A 16,297-nucleotide genomic window follows, 5' to 3' on the forward strand; every position below is an offset into this window, starting at 1 on the left:
CAGCTAATGAGATGTATCCCATAGTATGAAGTCAGCACTGCAGCAGAAAACCTGCCAGAGTGAAAAATATAAACAAATCATCACTGCATAGGTCACAGATAAAGATGGTCAATGAGCAAAGATTGTATCGTTGATCTCTTTGTCATCTGCATAAAGTTCAAAACTGACCATGCTTAAGCAGTAGAACCTGAGAGGGAGTGCGTTATCGTGAGAACATCCCGTGTGATCTGGTGGCCGTAGATCATCACAGCCGTGATGTTATTGGTGATACTCCCTCCTCGAGTGTCTCTACTGCTTTAATACAGCAGTTAAATAAATACAGTAAGAAATGAATAAACTGGCCGTGAACGCGGCGTTTAATATGTTTTAATGTTCAGTTCCTTCCTCCTAATTATAGCTCTTTAACGAGCAGCTTGGTGCTACGTCAGAGTAACGAGCTCCGCCCACTCGCTGCTCAGCCGGCAGTTCGTTCTCCAGCTCCTTGTCTTCCAAATGGTGCAAAATACAGGGAGCTGTCAGTGCAAATACATGGATTTAGCACCTGCAGTGTGATTTACTAAGATTGAAAATCATTCTGGCGGTTTCATTTGTAAATGTGTTTGTGGATCACAGTATTTGTACCGTTCAGCCCAATATTTATAGTATTTTGTAGTTTAATTTTGTAGCATTTTGTATAAAATATGTTTAAAAACTAAATATGCCTCACTTCACAGATTTTTCATGGCAGGGGGTGGTGTTTGTCCTGAGACCCACCAGATGTTTCTATGATGTGAAAGACTACTTCAGCCTCCTTTCACTCAGTATGACTGTTCTTTCTATTAGGGTTTGAATTGTGGTGGTGGCTGAATGTGAGGTGACGTGAATATGGTTAAATATCATTTTCAGTATAGAATTATTAACTTATTAGAAGTACACACACACACCTTCTAAGCCGCTTCTCCTTCTGGGTCATGGGGGGTGCCTATCCCAGCTGTCATCGGGCAGAAGGCAGGATTTATTAGAAGTAGAATTATTTATTTTCATATCTATGTTGGTATAAATGATTTTTACGTTTAGAAGCTGACAGGATGAGGTCTGAGAGCCTGTTTTTTCAATTGATGCACTGTATTTCCAAAAGTATTCACTCACCCATCCAAATCATTGAATTCAGGTGTTCCAGTCACTTCCATGGCCACAGGTGTATAAAGCCGAGCCCCTAGGCCTGCAGACTGCTTCTACAGACATTAGTGAAAAATGGGTCGCTCTCAGGAGCTCAGTGAATTCCAGCGTGGTGCCGTGATCGGACGCCACCTGTGCAGCAAGTCCAGTCGTGAAATTTCCTCACTACTAAATATTCCACAGTCCACTGTCAGTGGGATTATAACAAAGTGGAAGCGATTGGGAACGACAGCAACTCAGCCATGAAGTGGTCGGCCACGTAAAATGACAGAGCGGTCAGCGGATGCTGAGGGGCATAGTGCCCAGAGGTCACCGACTTTCTGCAGAGTCAATCACTACAGACCTCCAAACTACATGTGGCCTTCAGATCAGCTCAAGAACAGCATAGAGAGCTGGGGGTGTTTTTCAGGAGTTGGGCTCGGCCCCTTTAAGCCTCTTAAAGCTTCAGCACCAAGAGGTTTTCTTTAAGATTACTCTTAATTGGATAGAATTTGGATGTAACACCAGCACCGAAGCAGATGAACCCAGAGTGAAATTGATGATGTTAACAACCAGCTACTTGCTGCTCTGGTCACCAGTTTATGGGGTCGGGCAGCGAGTGCAAATGTGGTCTGTCGCAGCTCCTCTGATGAAGAACATTTTTTGCTGACTGTGTGACGCAACACTGCCAACCCAAACAACACAAACGTGCCGGGCGGAGAGGGTACATTCAGGGCGCTGTAAGGAAAAAAGTAGTACTCAAAAAATGATTTAAAAAAAAAAAAAAAAAATTTTAATTTGGCACAATTTTACTGTTATCAGCATGACATATAAAACGTTATGATACAGAGTTCACTGGTAATTTTTTATAGTATATGAAATGGTGATATTTGTAGTGTAGACATACAGACGTCTGGTTTGTAGTATTACAATAGCGAACTATTCTCTAGAAAGACACATTTCACACCAAACCACTCTGAATGATTTTATTTACAGTAATTTTGCAAAATCGGGGGAGTTCCCATTTAAGCTTCTTCAGTTCCGCTCATTAAATCCTGCTTTTTGGAATGTTTCTGTAGCTCCTGTTACCCTGCTAGGTACTTCATGTCTCTTAGTTCTGCATTATGTGCACACAATACAAGGTTTGTACTGTTTGTCTGTGTAGAGAATCCTTGTGTACAAAGCACTTCTTGTAAGTCGCTCTGGATAAGAGCGTCTGCTAAATGCTGTAAATGGTTTGACCTGTGAAGAAACTGAAGATTTAGTCACCTACAGAGTCCGACTAGACAGTCGGAATGAAAAACGTGAGGCTGCAGACGGGGAACAAAACCCCATACAATGTGACCAGTATTTATGCCTTACTTTGGTTATGATGGCCTACATAAATGAAAAGGTATAAAATGAACCGGGTGCATGGCTGTGATTTGTGACCCATGGTTGACCCTGAAACTTCTTCATGAAAAAGCATGTCCAATAAATCCAGAAACGGGTTCCTTGGTCATAATGATCTACAGCCATAAGATGTAGTGCATATTTTAAAAAATTGAATCGGTCTGTTGCCGTCATTGCGTCCAAAGCTAGAACATGACTGCGTTTGGACTTATACAGCCAGAGAACCCGAGCACGTCGAGACTGATTGCGTAAATGACTTCTCAGCCGTTTATTAATGTGTGTATATGTTTGGGTTTTTTTTGTAGCAGCCTCAACGCTGTTGATGTCATGGCGATTTACGCTCCTGACCCTTTCCAGGCAGCTGCAGCTGTGGTAATTGAAAGATTGCATTGACTTTTACTAAGAAATCCATTCTGAATTTTCAGTGCCGTGACTCATCTGCATTTAAAGGAGGTGTGTGTTTATTACGTCAAACCCAAATCAGTGACTTGTGAGGAGTATCTCGGGATTTAAAGACCTCACAATGAGTGTTAGGCAGCCTTCAGCTTCTCTGAGGAGCAGTTGGAGAAAATCTTGTGGAGGGGAATAAATTGAAGAACTTATTTGTTATTGTGGTCAATAATTTCTTACTATACAGTACTTCATTTATCAGGAGGTATTTCTGAGGAGATAATGCGCTTGAATAAGAAAGAAGAGAGACAAAGGAAAGTAAATGAAGTTCAAAAAATGATTAAATGCTGCAGAGAAAATAAGTCCCCTAACAATCACCTGGAAGACTTTGTAGACCCCAAAACTGCCCCCAAACAGCACTGAAAGCTTTGATCTCTGAGAGAGAGGAGAAGATCAAGCTGCTTCAGATCAGAAAACATCCACAGGGGTTTCTGTCCATCTTTCCACTGTGAGAAGACCACTCTGCGCTGTGGGTCTGAAAGGACGTGTAGCTGATCAAGAAGAACCTCACTGAGAAAAGGAGACGGACACACCAGACAAAGAAGCTGGACAATGGACTGACCGCCCCAGAGTCCGGACCTCAACACCACTGAATGGATTTACATGCAAAGATTTTTGCCAGTCTGATTTAATACTTTCCACTTATAGATTCAGACTGAAGTGTTTATGGAAAACCTCTGTTTACATTCACACTACAAGTAACCAGATCCAAAATTATGCAAATGTGTAGAGAACCGCTTAGAGTAGATGTTACCATGACAACGAGCATCACGTCCAGTGAGTCCAGTCAGAGGGAGATGAGCAGCAGTGAGCAGTGCTTGATTAATAAACTGGGCCATAATGCGGCGTTTAAATGTTTTAATGTTTAGTTCCTTCCGTCAAATTTTGGTTCCTTAACAAGCAGCTTGTTGCTGCATCAGAGTAACAAGTTCTGCCCACTCACTGCTCAGCCGGCAGTTCGTTCTCCAGCTCCACACAGACCAACTGACCGTTTGGGAATTTAGTGTCGTCTCATCTTCAGAGTCGGACCAAATCGGCTGTCAGTCAGATGTGATCTTGAAAGTATCCTTTTTCTGTTTGTGCGTAAAGTAAGAAGTACAAACGTTCAAATGGCTTGAGCGTCTCCTACAACTGTCAGTCGTTGCTTAGCAACGGCGTCTCAGAGGAGTTATACAGTGTTTGTGAATACACCTGTGATGTGATGTTATGGTGTTAGAACACCTCTCAACCAATCAGCTTGCGTGGCCAGTACTAACTGTTGCCGGGATTAATTGAACAGATACTGAGCTGGGAAAAAATGTCCAGCATATTTTCGGTTTCTTTGGAGTTAGCTGGAGTTCGCTCGTTCACGTTGGGCAGATGGACCCACCAGGAAGTTGCATTCCATGCTTTGTATTAATGTCTGGCTAATTCTTTCTGTTTCTGAGCTTATAAAAGACATTTTATTTTCTCGCTCTTATCAGTCTCCCTTTCCAGAGAGCCGCCGGTGCTTTTCCGTCTCCACCGGTTTCTGTTCCAATGCTTAATGCACCTTTTGTGTACCGCATGTCTCTCGGAGCAGGTGCTCCATTTACAGAGGAAAGAAGAAGAACCCTCTTTGGTTCTTGCTTCTTTTTTCTTCCCATCGACAGTATCAACTCTCCATCTTGCTAAATCACTTGCTTTGATGCTGACCTTTCTCTGAGTGCACTCAGTCCCTGAAGAAGCCTCGCACTTGGCGCTGCTGAAGACTCTGCCCCCGAGACTTCCAATTGCACGTTTGTGTGCCCCAGCTGGATATGGGACCAGAGCCGAAAGGTCTTCAGGTGCTCCTTCAGTGTGACGCATCTCCTCTGACTCACACCTGACCTGTCGAATTGAGCTAAGGCAGATACTGGTTCGGAAAAAGCTTTGACATTTACCGTAGATCCTCTCGAATCACATATTAAAAGCTTCCCGTCTTGCTGTTTCAGTCGAGGTAGAGGATGTTTCATTAAACGCTGATTGCATTCCCCCAGCATATTACCAAGAGGAATGACTCTATATGCCTTTCCTATTAACGAGTGTCTTGTGAAGTGGTTGGTTATTATCTAGAATAACACGATCCTGCCGTGTGACAGAAATAAGATCGCTCTAAGACGATATGCAGATCCTGAACGTTCTGTGCCATTTTCTTCTTGCAGGTTTAGGCCCTGTGTTTGGTAATTAAACCTCGTAAGCTTATGAGTTCTTCTCCAAGGTGTTGGAAAAAGCGCTTGAATATAATGAAGCTGGTAAAACTTTTTTGTTATTTAGAGACGTGTTTCATTATCCGCCCTCTTGTTACTTCCTGACTGCCTGGAGTTGACACCGCTTGGAAAAGTCAGCCTAATCCACGCCTCTCGGTACAAAGCTGGAGACACTCTGCTGTTTCTACATAATTGCGCTATGGGCAGAAATTGCCCTTGTGTGCTGGCCTGAAACTGCACTCTGTTTCTTTTTTTTCTGCCCGGTATATTGTGTTATATGAGGGCAGGGAGAACGCATAACTAAGCCCTACTCTTGCTAGATCTGCAGCAGAAATTCATTTTCCCTTCATCGATCTCTGGTTTCTCTGTTGCTTCAACGGCTAGATCAGGTTCTTGTTCTGTTGTGAGGGCGTGCACACTAAACGATACGACAGTAAAAGGGTACATGCATAACAGATTTCAGCTACACAAAAAAAGTCCCCATTATCACAAGATACAGGCAAGGGCTGCAACCAACAACTAGTTTGATAGGCGAATAATCAATCGATTGTTGAAACGAACAAATGATTATATGGATTATGAACCCTTAGGCCCGAAACACACTTTTACGCCAGCGCAGCTCAACCGCTCGGTCCTTCTGTACAAGCTCACCATGCGTTCTCACGTTGCTGTGAAGGTTAAAACACTCTACTGAAGGGGGCGATAGAGGACAAATCATAGTGGGATCTACTGCTATTCCAGCAGCCTCAACAGCTACAGGTGGACAGTAGAAGAGCGTGAGCTGCTTTACCTCTTCTCTTGGACTGGAAATGCGATAATCATATTTCTATGCCGTCTTTGCGTGAGACTCAACTGCTCGTCTGCTGTGACAGTTGGGAAGCTCACTGAGGGTACAAGGCCGCTTGGTCCAGCTTGGCTGAAGTTACGGCGCCCCTTGCTGTAACGCTTAGAATGCAGCTTGCGTATTTTTGAACGCAGCTATGTGTAAAACCCCGTCAGCGTAGCTGGAAGCGTCTGCGTGAAGTGTGTTACAGGCTTTATGTAGCTCACTGAACAGTTTTACTGAACTGTAAATTCCAGCTAATACAAAAGAGAAATAACATTCCAGAATCTTTGTCCCATCACAACTTAAAACCAAGGATGTGCAGAGTAGCAGCAATAAAATAATACAACTGAATGAAAGGGAGGAAAGTCTGCATCTCTGCGTGATCTTGAGAGACTCGCTGTCCTCTGAGAGCAGATATTCACTCCCTGCTGCAGAGAAGATGTGCTCTGATGGAACAGATGGGAAAGCAGCAAATGTTTGTGGCAAACTTCTCTATGAACAGTTACATTTGAACGATTTTGTGAAAAAACTTTGTTCCCTTTCAGTTCATGGAGAACTACCTCCTGAGCTGTTTGAGAGTCGTGGTAAAAGTTTGTGGAAAACAGAAAACTGCTTGCTAAAGTTCTCCAATGTTCACCCAATTTGAACGCACCAGTGGCCTCAACGTCAAGACAACAGTGAATTGTTTAAAGCCGTAAGCGTCTATTTTACGCTAATCTACTCATGAACGTTTTGACCCGTAAAAATCTAATGTTTGGAAAATATCACAGAGTCTGATCACTGTAGAGCTCAATCGGAGAGCTGAAGAGTGACTCGTTTCGCCTCTCACACCACCAGATCATCTGACCTGTCGATGGAGATCTGGTGGAGCTCCTGGCCTGCCGTCAGTTTGTGGGAAAGTTGTCGGAAAAGAGCAAAGTTGGATTAAAATCGGGCAGAATGTCTTGTAGTGTAGCCCCAGCTTTATAGTCAAGTCAGTAAACATTTAGACATTGACAGAGTTCTTGTGAGTTTCGAGTTCAAGTAAGTGAAAATTAAATAATGAACATGAGCTCAAAGTGATGAGCTCAGACTTTCAGCTTTTATTTAAGGGTTTTTACATCCAAATCCAGTAAACAGTATAGGAATTACAATTTTCATACATATACTACCCTGTCCGTTTGGGAAAGGTAGATATACTAGACCACGGGTCTTTAAGGTCCAGTTAAACAATTTCCTCAAGCGAAGGTCCAGAACATCATACTCTAACTTGTATTATGATTCAGTGCCATATACTGTTGACTGAAGTAGCCCAGTAGGAATATCAACATCTGAAGGAGTCAACAACTGAATATCAGATCAAATAAAGTCCAGTTCAGTGATATTTCAACAGTATTTACTGTCAGGTGGAATAACTTCCCTCTGACTCACTTTCTTTTCTGACTGCTGTTTCTCTCCTCGTCCCTCCCCTGTGTGGCGTCACACTCGAGTCTCAGTGCTCATCGTAATGCACAGATCTGATTGGCTGAGTAGCGTCATGTGTGATATTTACAATGCATGTGATTGGTCTGTCAGTCTCCCGGTCACTAAAGCTACCGTAATGACTAGAAATGATACAGTGAGTAAAATAGGGTCGCGGGGGCAGCATCCTAAGCAATGAGGCCCAGACCTCCCTTTCCCCAGCCACTTCCACTAACTCTCCAAGGGGGATTCCGAGGCGCTCCCAGGCCAGATGGGCGATATAGTCACGCCAGCGTGTCCTGGGTCTTCCCCGGGGTCTCCTCCCAGGTGGACTTGGCTGTGACACCTCCCGAGGGAGGCGTCCAGGAGGCATCCTAACCAGATGCCAGAACCACCTCAGCTGACTCCTCTCGATGTGAAGAAGCAGCGGAGTCCCTCCTGGATGACTGAACTTCTCACCCTATCTCTAAGGGAGAGTCCAGACACCCTGCGGAGGAAACTCATTTCGGCCGCTTGTATTCGCGATCTTATTCTTTCGGTCATTACCCAAAGCTCATGACCATAGGTGAGGGTGGGAACGTAGATCGACCGGTAAATCGAGAGCCTTGCCTTATGGCTCAGCTCTTTCTTTACCACAACAGACCGGTAAAGAGCCCGCATCACTGCTGACCCAGCACCAATCCGCCTGTCAATCTCCCGCTCCCTTGTACCATCACTCGTGAACAAAACCCCGAGATACTTGAACTCCTCCACTTGAGGCAAGAGCCTATCCCCGACCCAGAGAGGGCTCTCCACCCTTTTCCGCCTGAGAACCATGGTCTCGGATTTGGAGGTACTGATTCTCATCCCTGCCGCTTCACACTCGGCTGCAAACCGATCCAGCGAAAGCTGAAGTTCGCGGCCTGATGTCCCCAATAGGACCACATCATCTGCAAACAGCAGCGATGTGACCCTGAGGTCACCAAACCGGACACCCTCCATCCCCTGACTGCGCCTAGAAATTCTATCCATAAAAATTATGAATAGAACCGGTGACAAAGGGCAGCCCTGACGGAGTCCAACTCTCACTGGCAATGAGTCTGACTTACTGCCGGCTATGCGAACCAAACTCCAGCTTTGTTTGTACAGGGCCTGAATGGCTCGTAGCAAAGAGCCATGTACCCCGTACTCCCGATACACCTCCCACAGAATACCCCGGGGAACACAGTCGAATGCCTTCTCCAGATCCACAAAGCACATGTGGACTGGTTGGGCAAACTCCCATGAACCTTCCAGAATCCAGAAGAGGGTGAAGAGTTGGTCCAGTGTTCCACGACCAGGACAGAACCCGCACGAGACGAGTCAGAATCCACTTAACTGCACTTAATCTCCTTTGCTGCTGGAAAGTGTGGCGTAAGAACCATGTTTTTAGAAATTCCTGTACAATTGAGATTCATTGGAGGCCGCATGTGGAACTGCGCGTGGCGTGCTAACTGTTCCTGTGAACTGTAAAGCAGTAAGACGTCTTTTGTTTTGCCTTGCTGTCATCCAGCCATTGATGATTAGCCATTATTTCTTTCCCAGTTTGTTACACGCATCCGAGCTCCTGCCGGGCTTGAACATCGTTAGGTGGCAGTTCAGAATGGAAGTGTTGACAGCTTGGATTCACACCATGGTCTGAATCCGAGTGGGAAAGCGGTTGTGGAGATGTCAGTCATCTGTAGAGTGGCATTTTATTCAGCCTATTTTTTTCAGGCTCTGCTTGTACGAGAGTGATGCTAATCTGGGCTGATGTCAAGGTGGCCAAAGCCCATCCTGACGAACTGCCAGAACTGCCAGTCGTATCGCTGCTCTGTCTGTTATGAGTCCCGTCATGCTGTCATTTGGATGGAGACTGTTGAAATGTGTTTATATACTTAAATGGGTCTCTCCATTTCTCATGTCTTTTTCTGTTGGCATAGTGGAGTGGCAGCTGCAAAAGACAGATATTTTGATAATTGATTATTAGTGTGAATGAATAACTAATAATCTGTTAATCAGTTTAAATGTGGCCTGTAAAAACTGTTTGACTACGTTGGCTTGGCTAAACTGCCACCATGGACCGAAGTTACATGGTGTGTTGTTAAAGCCCATCATTTTGAGTTATGGTAATACATAATAAAATAAATATAATAAGCAGTAATGCTGATATGTCGTGTGTGTTGTGCTGGTCTGAGTGGATCAGACACAGCAGTGCTGCTGGAGTTTTTAAACACCTCAGTGTCGCTGCTGGACTGAGAATCGTCCACCAACCAAAAATATCCAGCCTGTGGGCAGCGTCCTGTGACCACTGATGAAGTACTAGAGGACGACCAACACAAACTGTGCAGCAGCAGATGAGCTGTCGTCTCTGACTTTACATCTACAAGGTGGACCGACAAGGTAGGAGTGTCTAATAGAGTGGACAGTGAGTGGACACAGTGTTTAAAACTCCAGCAGCACTGCTGTCTGATCCATTCAGACCAGCGCAACACACACAAACACACCACCACGTCAGTGTTACTGCAGTGCTGAGAATGACCCACCACCCAAATAGTACCTGCTCTGTGAGGGTCCATGGGGGTGCTGACCACTGAAGAACAGGGTAACAGAGTATCAGAGAAACAGATGGACTACAGTCTGTAACTGTAGAACTACAAAGTGCAGATATCCAGTAAGTGGAGCTGATAAGATGGACAATGAGTGTAGAAACAAGGCGGTGGTCAGGATGTTCTGCCTGACCGGTGTGAAATCTGTTGTTAAATAGCAAATTTACTGGCATAAATACACATAAAAAAACTTTTTCATACACTCTTTTGTGCAGTTCCACGTAGAAAATGTTCAGTAATGATTACTAATTTTACTATATATATTTGAATATTCCTTTAGTCAGTTTAATTTTCATTTGAATATTCTAATAAGACAGTGTGTTGATGTGAGTGGATCTTTCATCCAGTGCATTTTAAAGTGTTTTACCTTGACTTATCTTGGGAGGACATGTTCTAAAGGCTTTATGTTCCTGTTTCACCAGGTGAACCTCGGTAGCCATCAGTACCTGTTCACTGTGGACATAAACCCATCTGAAATGCCGGCGTTCTGTCTCCGGCACGATGTGGATGCCTTGCTGTGGCAGCCGCAGCCCGAGCAGCCCAATGACCTGTGGAAACACACAGCTACCTTCAACGCACTGGGTGAGTCCCGCTGACACAATCCCTGTGTACTGCTGCTCCTGACTCCCGCGCACCTGCTGCTGATTTAAATGTAGAAAACTCTGGGGATCTGAATTGCAGCTCAAGTGGATTTTACCCGGCGGCAAGTCAACAACAAAACCTTGCGGTGACTCATGAACCTGGCCATTAAATGCAGCACGCCATCATGATGTTCAGCAATCATGAACAGACATTATTTATCCTATTTTTATCCCCGTTAGAACCGTGCGTTGTTCCAAGCCACAGATTTTCACAAGTCGCTTTGTGCAAGTCTTGAGTCTTTTGTAGGGAATTTTGGTTTAGTCTTATTAGCTGCACTGCATTGTGTAAAAGTAAACCTGTATAGCTTTAAACGCAGTAAATGTGGTGTTTAAATAAAACGAACAAAACTTGAAACTGTAGGTTAGTTTGTAGTTTGTATAGCAACAAGTCATAGGCCAAGTTGAGACACGAGTCATTTAAAGGCGGGTCTGAGTCACGAGTCTTTGAAAAGTCGGTCCGTGTCTGTTAAAACTGTTTAAAAGCGACTTCAGCTCATTTAAAGATTATTCGAGTTGCAAGTCATTTAAATTCCTGGGTTATTTTAAAGGCAAGTCTGTGTCAAGTCTGGAGTCATTTAAAGACAAGTCAGAGTCATGTCCTGAATAATTTAAAGGCAAGACTGCATCAAGTCCTGAGTCAATTAAAAGCAATTCCAAGTCAAGTCCTGAGTCATTTAAAGGCGAGTCCGAATCAAGTCCTAAGTCATTAAAAGGTGATTCCAAGTCAAGTTCTGAGTCATTTAAAGGCGAATCAGAGTCTAGTCCTCAGTCATTTAAAGGCAAGTCTGGATCAAGTTCTGAGTCATTTAAAGGCAAGTCAGAGTCAAGTTCTGAGTCATTTAAAGGTGAGTCTGTGTCAAATGCAGAGTCATTTAAAGGCAAGTTTGCATGAAGTCCTGAGCCATTTAAATGCAAGTCCGGGTCAAGTTCTGAGTCATTTATAGGCGAGTCCGGGTCAAATGCAGAGTCATTTAAAGGCATGTTTGCATGAAGTCCTGAGCCATTTAAAGGCAAGTCAGAGTCAAATCCTGAGTCATTTAAAGGCAAGTCAGAGTCAAATCCTGAGTCATTTAAAGGCAAGTTATTTATAGGTGAGTCCAATCATTAGTCTGGTCAACGTGCATCTTGACCTGAACTTTTGTCACATGGACTTGGGCTCGGCTCAGGTTGTAGACCTCTAGTACGGGTCACTGACTCAAGTCCCATCTCTGGAATAAACTCGTCAGAATAAGAACCTCCTGCTCTCTGCTGTTGATCCCCGCTGCTCCTGCCCCTGCTGTCCTGGGTCTGTGTCAGCTGTACCTGTGTTGTAACTGGAGTGGAATCCCATGAAGCATAAGTGCTGCTTAAGGTGTAATTTTGGGTGAAGTCTTCATCTTTAGTGTCTTTCAGAGAAGATTAACCAGCTTCATTTCCTTTTGCTGGCTGAGAGTTTGAGCTGACTAAAGACAACAAAGATGTGTTCTAGCTGACGGCTTCCCCCTTCACCATGAGACTAATTACTGTTTCCCTTCTGCTGAAACGCTTTCGCTCCAGAATTCCAATGTTTTAATTTTCCAGTAATTCTTAATGAGTTTGACCTGCAAGGCTGCATTTGCTGTGCTATTCTGAGTTTGAGTTATTCAAGTAAGTGATGATTTAAGCTAGAACAGCGTTTTTGGCCAAGGGTCAAGAATCAAGTCATGAAGAGGTCATCCCATCCATTTATACAGTACAGTCGTGGGCTGGAGGTTAGGGAACCAGCGTTGTGACCGGAATGTCACTGGTTTGATCCCTTGAGCTGACAGTATGTGACTGAAGTGTCCTTGAGCAAGACACCTAACCCCCAGCTGCTCCCCAGGTGCCGTGGATAGGGCTGCCCATTGCTCCGGGCAAGTGTGCTCACTGCCTCCTAGTGTGTGTGTTCACTCGTGTGTATGTGGTGTTTCACTGCACAGATGGGTTAACTGCGGCGGTGAATAAATGCTGTGGTGGGATTTATAATGGGAAACTTAAAACTTGCACAGCGAAAGGAAATGTTCTTCCAGAGCCTCATTGGAGCAAGACAGGTCCAGTTTTTACTGGTGGTGGTGGTGGTGGTGGTGATGTGTGGTGGTGTGCCACAGTCCCAGTAGTGACCAAAATGTCAGCTACACGTATTGCAGCTAAGTAAGCCTACAGTGCTTTTAAAACAAGATATAAAATAAATAAAGAAGACAAATTCACAGAACAGGACAGATTGAGACAGATAGTGGAATGTACACTAGTGCTCAAAGGTTTGGAATCACTCTTTTCATTATTTTAAAAACGGTTTGGCTGCAGGTAGATGTATAAAATGATTCTGATGTGCTTATTTTGTTGAACCTTTCAGCTTTCGGATGATTAGGACTTCAGGAAGCTGTAGATAAAACTGAAGAAATGTTGTGTGTCCTCAAAAACAACCTGCAGAGGATTCTAAAATGCTGTATAGAATGGAGATAAGTTATAGAATATGTTGTTGTATAATATAACTTGCACTATATTTCCGGAAGTGTTCACTCACCCATCCATATAATTGAATTCAGGTGTTCCAATCACTTCAATGGCCACAGGTGTATAAAACCAAGCCCCTAGTCGCCTTTCTGCAGAGTCACTCAATACAGACCTCCAAACTTCATGTGGCCTTCAGATCAGCTCAAGAACAGCGTAGAGAGCTTCATGAAATGGGTTTCCATGGCTGAGCAGCTGCATCCAAGCCTTACATCACCAAGCGCAATGCAAAGTGTGGAATGCAGTGGTGTAAAGCGCCGCCACTGGACTCTAGAGCAGTGGAGACGTGTTCTCTGGAGTGACCAATCACGCTTCTCCGTCTGGAAATCCGATGGACGAGTCTGGGTTTGGCGGTTGCCAGGAGACGGTACTTGTCTGACTGTATTGTGCTGAGTGTGAAGTTTGGAGGAGGGGGCATTACATTCCTAAACTTTGTGGAAAACCTTCCCAGAAGACTTGAAGCTGTTATAACTGCAAAGGGTGGGCATATAAATTATACAACATTTCCGGCCACGCAGCCTGATTGGTTGAGAGGCGTTCTAACTGGGCTGTTATTTCGTCATAGCATCATGTTTTTAAAGCCATTTGAACGTTTTCCTTCTTACTTTGCCACGAACAGAAAACAGACACTATCTGACGACAGCCGATTTGGTCCGACTCTGAAGACGAGACGACATTAAATTCCCAAACTGTCATCACCACTGAGCAGCTTTTCAGTCGGCAGCTGTGACAGAAGAACAGCTGAACAACCTGGAATCAGCCAGAAATGAACCCAACACCATTCGCCAAACTAAACGGGCTGTAAGAAGCTTTACAGACCGGCTGGAACAAAACAACATTAATACTGATCTGGAGAAACCGACCAAACTGAGCTGAACCTGATATTGCAGCAGTTTTATGGCTGAACTTCAAAAGGCGGGGCTTACAGCAGAATGTACAGCGAGTGGGCGGAGCTCGTTACTCTGATGTAGCGACAAGACATTTTACCACTTCATTCAAAATGAAGAACTTGTTTAATACTTGACAGTGTCACGATTGGCTCCACCCACTCCTCCATGTGCTTTTTCTGTTTACTTTCTGGTCTAGTCCCCGTGCTTTTTGCTTTGATTCCCAGTCCAGCCCCTTGTTTTGTGACTCTGCCCCGATTGTTTCCACCTGTTTTCCACCTGTTTTCCGCCTGTCCCTCGTCATCCTTGTGTTATTTAAGCCCTGTGTTTGCCCCTTGTGGTTGTTGGTCTTTGTGCTGTATGTTTCAATGTATTGCTTGCTGTTTGTTATTCTAGCCTCTGTTGCAATTTGTTCTCTATGTTTAGTCTACGTTGTAGTTCATTATCTGCACCCTAATCTGTTCATGTTGGCTATTTGAACCTGGACCGTTTTGACCTTGGATTTGCCCAAAATAAATCTCGCTTTACTCGGCACGTGCATTCGCCTCATCGCTCCCCGATGTCACAGACAGCAGCAACACATTCTCAAAAAAGTTAGGACATGGCCACGTCCACCATTGTGTAGCATCCCCTCTTCTTTTAACAACAGTCTGTAATGTCTGGGACGTGAGGAGGCCAGTTGCATGGTACAGGTTCTCTCAGTCCTTTGGTGATATTATGTACTGTAGATGGTGGGATATCCAAAGTCTTTGCAATTTTTCATTGAGGAACATTTTTCTGAAATTGTTCCACAATTTTTAGATGCAGTTTTCGCACGTTTTAGATGCAGTTTTTACTTCCGAGAGACTCTAAACTCTCTAAAATGCTCTTTTTATACCCGGTCATGTGAGTTAGTTACAAATTGCTCCTCCGGGTGTTTTTTATATTAGTACCATCTATATTTCCCTGCTTTTTGTTGCCCCTGTCCCAACTTTTTTGAGATGTGTTTCAGCCATCAAGTTCTTAATGAGTTGGTATTTTTCATGAAATAGTAAAATCACTTTCAACATCTGATATGTGTTCGATGTTCTATTGTGAATAAAATATGGGTCTATGAGATTCACAAGTCATTGCATTCTGGTTTTATTTACATTTTATTGACATTTTACACAGCGTCCCAAAGTTTTTGGAATTGGGCTTGTATTTGGTAGATTAATATTACTAATATTATCACTAGTGACAATCCTAATGTGTCTCTAGGACCTTTATCAGGGCATCAAAGTTTTAGTATTCTACACTGAATTTTGTTAAAACATTGGGAATGATGGAAGAATAACTCCTGTGACCACTCATTTGTGCTGCCTTTCTCTCCCTCCTTATCCAGGTTACGTTCAGGCTTCGAAGCGGGATAAAAAGTTTGCAACCTGCGCCCCCAACTTCTCCTATGCCGCGCTGGCCGAGTGCCTGAGGAGAGTCTTTATCTATCGGCAGCCGTCTCCAGTGGACACGGTGCTCTTCAACCGCAAACAGGGACGCCAGGTTGGCCAGGTTGCCAAGCAACAGGTAGCCAGCGTGGAGTCCAGTGACCCTGTGCTGGGCTTCAGGGCCACTAATGAGAGGCTGTTCGTTTTAACCCGCAACAACCTCTTTATACTGAAGGTGAATAATTAGAAATGCTATTCAGGAGTTCCACAGGAGGTGCTCCAACCATCTTTTCTAAGACTGCACTTTTCAGAGGCTGCAGTGGAGAAAAAAAGACCTAAAATGATGGATTTGAGCATTGCTCATACAGTCTGGAGGCTTTTGTTCGATTCCTCACAGACGTCAGCAGCCCTTATATGAGGGTCCTGCTTGTGGAGAAAGGAGATCAGTTTGTAGTATGTGTTTATTTTTCATGTTACCCATTTTGAAAAAGCTTTATTTACATTCCTCCCTGCAAGGTTGAACACTGTTGTACAACGGTTTGTTACGCTGCAGAAATAAAGTACAATTAAAGAACTTACTTGGCTGGAAAACAATATGTCTAATGTAAAATGTCCCAGATTAGTTTAGATTAGTTTAGTTTAGTTGGGGGTAAATAAGGCCCTGTTTACAGTTGGCTATAAAGTGCATCCCATATCTGAATTTTACCCAAACGTGCATTTGAAAATCAAGTGTAACCACATTTGTATTAATTGTATTGTGTGCTTAGATCTAGTTGGCAGGCATTGACCCTTATTGGCCT

At 44.0% G+C, this 16,297-nt stretch overlaps 1 protein-coding gene across 1 annotated transcript in view; it reads left to right on the top strand.

Moving 5' to 3' along the window:
• The window catches only part of nudcd1 (NudC domain containing 1), a 48,271-nt gene extending 32,196 nt beyond the window's left edge, over positions 1 to 16,075 (top strand). Inside the window, exons 9-10 of the mRNA XM_017721352.2 lie at positions 10,481 to 10,640; positions 15,458 to 16,075. Of these exons, the coding sequence (XP_017576841.1) occupies positions 10,481 to 10,640; positions 15,458 to 15,744 (447 nt within the window). The 3' untranslated portion in view covers positions 15,745 to 16,075. The remainder of the gene's footprint in view (positions 1 to 10,480; positions 10,641 to 15,457) is intronic.
• The last annotated feature ends 222 nt before the right edge of the window (positions 16,076 to 16,297 follow it).

Source organism: Pygocentrus nattereri, chromosome 1 (assembly GCF_015220715.1).
Source record: "Pygocentrus nattereri isolate fPygNat1 chromosome 1, fPygNat1.pri, whole genome shotgun sequence".
Lineage (NCBI taxonomy): Eukaryota > Metazoa > Chordata > Actinopteri > Characiformes > Serrasalmidae > Pygocentrus > Pygocentrus nattereri.